General features: G+C 57.8%; 1 protein-coding gene across 2 annotated transcripts; it reads left to right on the top strand.

Moving 5' to 3' along the window:
• The first annotated feature begins 1,153 nt into the window (after positions 1-1,153).
• Ficd (FIC domain protein adenylyltransferase) lies at positions 1,154-4,323 on the top strand. Of its 2 annotated transcripts, XM_051161684.1 has the most exons (3): positions 1,154-1,319; positions 1,996-2,323; positions 3,008-4,323. In XM_051161684.1, the coding sequence occupies exons 2-3, from the start codon at positions 2,035-2,037 to the stop codon at positions 4,081-4,083; spliced, it is 1,365 nt and encodes a 454-aa protein (XP_051017641.1). In that variant the 5' UTR covers positions 1,154-1,319; positions 1,996-2,034; the 3' UTR covers positions 4,084-4,323. The 2 variants fall into 2 exon arrangements, with proteins under 2 accessions (XP_051017641.1, XP_051017642.1); XM_051161685.1 differs by lacking the exon at positions 1,154-1,319 and having other exon boundaries at positions 1,825-2,323.
• The last annotated feature ends 1,030 nt before the right edge of the window (positions 4,324-5,353 follow it).

Below are 5,353 nucleotides of genomic sequence, written 5' to 3' on the forward strand. Positions count from 1 at the left end.
GGTTACCACCCAGGAGGTTGGAGCCAGCCTGGGCTACACAGTGACTTCCGGGCCAGTTTGAGCTACAGTTTCAAAATAAAATAAAATTGTAAAAAGGTTCCGTCAGCACATAACTGCAGGTGACAGAAGTGGCAAACTCGACTGGCACCCTCAAGTCAATCTGCAAGCGGCAGAGCTGGGATTTGAACCCAGGGCTGTGTGGCCCCACAGGAGAGTCCCAAATCCAGAACCTGAGTGCTACAGCAGGTGGGAGCCAGTGGGTGGAAAAGAACCCTTGCCACCAAGCTCCGTGACCTGAGTTCAAACCCACAAACCTATACGGTGGAAGGAAGAAAGCCCACGCTTGCAAGCTGACCTCTGTGCGCGCGCACACAAACGTATCATAGAACTTTTTAAAATTAAGATAGACGGACGGTTGTCCCATGGTGCCGCTGGGTCACAAGAGGCTGAGGGCAAAACCTGAATCTGTGGGCCGCCTGACTAAGCCCTCATCGCGACGTTCGCTGGAGCGGGGCCCCTGGATGCTTCGTTTCCGTGCTTGTGCACCGAAGAACGCTACGTGGTAGCCAAAAGACCATAACTGGCCGCTCCAAAGAACGCAAACTAAAAGGGCAGCCCTATGAGGCCCTGTCTCGAAAGCAAAAACAAGTTAGAGAGAACAAGAGAAGGGAAACAAAAAGGACAAATGCCGGAACCGGGACGACGAAGTGGAAATCCTTGGGTGGCGTGGCTACCGCCATTGCACACTAGAGAAACTGAGGCACAGGCTAGCGCCTGGCAGCTGTTGCTGGAAAAGGAGCCAGGACGCGAGCGCCCCTATTGGCCGGTGGCTCCGGCTCCGCCCCCTTCCGCTGATTGGCTGCTGCGGGCACGAGACGCACACAAACGCAGCCAATGGGAGCGGCACACGGCGCGCCTTTCCCGGGGAGGCGGAGACGAGGGGGAGAACCCGGAAGCGTGACGGACCGACGAGTGGAAGGAGCCAATCCTCCGCGGCGAGGGCGGCGGGCCGTCCAATGGTGAGGCGCTGGGGGCGGGGCCGGCGGCCGCGGCGGCGAGCAACGGCCGCACGGGTTTGGACGGTGCGGCGGGCGCGAGCCACGGGCCGGTTCGCAGAGGGACCTTGCAGCAGGCCTTGGGGGCGGAGGGGGGGGGGGCCTCTCCCAGCCTCAGTTTCTCCCTTCGAGAATAAGCCCAGCATGCTGGGCTGGCGCAGCTGCACAGGCCGCGCGCAGTGATGACGTGGCGGGTAAGGCCCTGGAGCCCCGGCACCGCCTGTCAGAACCGCGGCGTCCCTCATCTGTAAACCGGAGCTACAGGTAGCTTGCTCTTCATAGGGGGCTTGCAGCATGCAAGGCTAGCGGCCAGCGCAGTGCTCGGCGACACCATAGTTGCCCAATAAATGCTTATTGTTGGCAAGATGGCGTTTGCATACCTGACCCTTCGCTCTCCCCGTGCCAGCCCCAAGCTTGTGTCCGCCCTCACTGAGGTGAGGCATCACCCACTGTTGTTGTTGCCCAGGCCAGGAAAGGAGAGCCAGAAGGGACACAACACTGTGAGCAGTGAGGCGGCATCGTGTGGTAACTTAAGGACACCTGCTGTTTGTGCTCTTATCGAAGAGCGTGGCGTGTGTCCGCGGGCGTGTGCAGGAGTGACGGCCCAAACATTGGGTGACACTTGTAGGGAAGTGCACCCTGCTGGGTGCCGGGACTTGACTCCTCTGAGCCCTTTTCCCCCCGCAACTGGGAGGGGGTTGCGGAAACATCCCCTCCTGGGGTCGTAGTCTAACATAGGTAGCGAGTGCTCAGTAAGCGCGTTAGATTCCTATCCCACTCCCCAGGAAGAGGTAGAGGCTCGCGGGAGCCGTCCCAGGCTGCCCCTTCCCCTCCCCTTCTCCCTGGTGGTCCCTAACGAATTAGGAGGTTTGGTGACCACGTTGCCTGGCAACAGGTCCACTTCCCTGCCTCATTCTCTACAACGCTTGGTTCCTCACAGATCCCACTTTTTGCCTGCGCGGCACAGCCCTTAGTCCAGATGCCACTCATGCCGATGGCGTCAGTGATGGCAGTGGCTGAACCCAAATGGGTGTCGGTCTGGAGCCGTCTCCTGTGGCTGGCCCTGCTGAGCATGGCTCTGGGCTCACTGCTGGCCCTGCTGCTGCCGCTGGCAGCTGTGGAAGAGCAGTATCTAGCCGTGCTTCGAGGCTTCCACCTGCTCAGGAGCAAGCTGGACAGGGTCACCAAGGGCACCTGCCCTTCCACAGAGCTAAGCGTCACCTCCGGAGACGTGGGGCTGCTGACGGTCAAGACTAAGGCATCTGCAGGTGAGCGCACAGGCCATGCCGCCCTTGTCAGTCAAGATAGGTCTTTACAGAGTGCCTGTGTGTAGGCATGAGGGTGTGATGGTGAATGAGGCGTGGAGGGAACCCCACAAAGAGTGGGGCCGGGGCAGCGTCTCAGCTCTAAGTGGGAGTGGTTCAAGGAAATGCATCTGAGAAAACAACCCTCAGGCCAGAAACCTAAGGGGATGGAGCTGGGAGACCCCTGAGGAATTCTAGGAAGCTGAGTGTGGGTGCTCACCCTCAAAGGCAACATAGAGCTGGGAAGAGGGCGGGATCCGAAGTAAGGACCCTCCACTAGGCGTGCCCCGAGAGCAGTGACCAGTCACACTGCCTGCCGGGGCTGACTGGGTGCCGGCAGCACACTGTCCCCCCAGTGGTGACAACCAGACATTACCCCAAACAGTACCTGAGTGGAAGGTGCTTGTCGTCCCAGGCCTACAGGGCGAGGGGTGGACACCCTGAGCAGCCATGCGGGGGTGGGGTGGGGGTGGTGGGCGGGGATAGTAAATGCCCAGAATGTCCGTGTCCAGGCAGAAGGCAGGTGCCTCCCAGTGTACAGAGTGGCGGGGAACATCGGACATGTTTAACACAACTGGCATGCCTGGTGGTGTCCCCGGGAGACCGGCAGCTCGCGCTCCTCATCAGGCCTCTTTGGCTCTCTTCCAGCAGGGAAGCTGGAAGCCAAGGCTGCACTAAACCAAGCCCTGGAGATGAAGCGCCAAGGTAAGAGAGAGAAAGCCCACAAGCTCTTCCTGCACGCCCTCAAGATGGACCCCGGCTCCGTCGAGGCGCTCAATGAGTTTGGCATCTTCTCAGAAGAAGGCAAGGACATCATCCAGGCGGATTACCTCTACACCAGGGCACTGACCATTTCGCCCTTCCACAAGAAAGCGCTGGTGAACCGGGACCGGACGCTGCCGCTGGTGGAGGAGATCGACCAGAGGTACTTCAGCATCATTGACAGCAAAGTGCGGAAGGTCATGTCCATCCCCAAGGGGAGCGCAGCGCTGCGCAGGGTCATGGAGGAGACCTACTACCACCACGTCTACCACACGGTGGCCATCGAGGGCAACACCCTCACCCTCTCCGAGATCAGGCACATCCTGGAGACGCGCTACGCGGTGCCCGGGAAGAGCCTGGAGGAGCAGAACGAGGTGCTCGGCATGCACGCGGCCATGAAGTATGTCAACACCACCCTGGTGTCCCGCATCGGGTCCGTCACCATGGACGACATGCTGGAGATCCACAGGAGGGTGCTAGGGCACGTGGACCCAGTGGAGGCGGGCAGGCTGCGGAGGACGCAGGTCCTGGTGGGACAGCACGTCCCGCCCCATCCCCGGGATGTGGAGAAGCAGATGCAGGACTTCACACAGTGGCTCAACTCAGAGGACGCCATGAACCTGCACCCGGTTGAGTTCGCAGCCTTGGCCCACTACAAACTTGTGTACATCCACCCCTTCATAGACGGCAACGGGAGGACCTCCCGCCTGCTGATGAACCTGATCCTCATGCAGGCCGGGTACCCGCCCATCACCATCCGGAAGGAGCAGAGGTCCGAGTACTACCACGTACTGGAAGTTGCCAACGAGGGCGACGTGCGGCCTTTCATCCGATTCATTGCCAAGTGTACGGAGGTGACGCTGGACACGCTGCTCCTCGCCACCACTGAGTACTCCGTGGCGCTGCCAGAAGCCCAGCCTAACCATTCTGGGTTCAAGGAGACACTTCCTGTGAGGCCCTAACCACTGGGCGGTAGAGGAAGCCAGGAGATGGCATTCAGAGAGCGCTTGCTTCCTAGAAACATAGCTCACCCCGGCAGCAAAGGAGACCTTTAAACATTCTTTACCTCTGCATATTTTTTAGTTGAGAAAGAAAACTAAATTATTGGGCCTGTCTTTAGGGTAATTTATAGTTGAGCCAAGTTATTTATTTATTTTTGAGTGAGCAAGCTAGCAGTGCTGGCTGTGGCCACAGTCTGTGGTGACCCACAAGGGCAGCAGTGCTTCTCTCATGGGATGAGCCTGAGTGGCTGGCAGAATTTGCACTAAGAGTAGAGGCAGGGGAGCCAGATCTGTGGGTGGATCCCAGGATTACAGGGGTCCTATGACCTCAGGGCAGGGCTGCACTCCCTGAGCTGAGCAGACTTTCGTCCCTGGGAGGCAGCAGTGCCAGGGGAGACTATTTTCCTTTCCCAACTCTTCTGAGGGCGGCGGCCAGCGTGGCCTTTCCTTATCTTTTCTTGTACTTGACTTGCATTAACTGAGACCAGATGTCTTAGGCTAAAAGTTCTCCAAGCTTACCACGATACTCTGTCAGCCGTAAAGCTCGTAGCCTGGGGGTGTGGCTTAGTGGTAGAATGCTACCCAGCATGCACCATGGCCTAGGCACCTTCCCTAACATTACAAAATGTTACCACAAATAAGCAGTTTTGGTAAAAATAATTAAGACCAAGCAAACACCTGTGACCACAGCCCTCCTTGCCCCTTTGTCCTATGGTTCTAACTCCCTATAAAGCCATTACAGGGTCAGGCACCACCTCGGGTGGGTACACTGACGGTGTCGTGCCTATTTTAAATGTATTTCAAAGGTGTCGTCTTAGAAAAAGTACTTTTCAATCATACATGGCCAAGTGCCAATCTGACTGCTGCTATTTAGACTCATGATGGTAAGAAATGGCTGTTTTGTTCTGGAGACAGCGTATGGTGTCCACACCCTCACTCTGTCTTTGTTTGATGGTAAACTCACACAGGGGTCAACTCTCCCCCGAGGTGCTGCCAACCGATGTGCCCAGTGTTTAGAAGGTACTCAGTGGCAGCTGTCTGCGGGGCTGAGAAAAACAAGTGAAAAGATGTGTGGATACAGCACAACAGCTCCGCAAGCCTGCAGCGACCAATGTCACACCGCACGCCACTGTGTGGAAGGACAGCCCCCAGCGCCTCCCTTTCTCTGCACACCAAATCTCACAGGATGCTTGCTTTGTCCTGCAGTGAGAACCTGCACTTTAGCTACACG

The sequence above is a fragment of the Acomys russatus genome, chromosome 19, assembly GCF_903995435.1.
Source record: "Acomys russatus chromosome 19, mAcoRus1.1, whole genome shotgun sequence".
Classification (NCBI taxonomy): Eukaryota; Metazoa; Chordata; class Mammalia; order Rodentia; family Muridae; genus Acomys; species Acomys russatus.

Bases quoted from the DNA above. Each gene is read 5' to 3' on its own strand.
- Ficd (XM_051161684.1), top strand. From the start codon at position 2,035: ATGCCACTCATGCCGATGGCGTCAGTGATGGCAGTGGCTGAACCCAAA. The intron at 2,324-3,007 runs GTGAGCGCACAG...GCTCTCTTCCAG, and splicing joins CAAGACTAAGGCATCTGCAG to CAGGGAAGCTGGAAGCCAAG.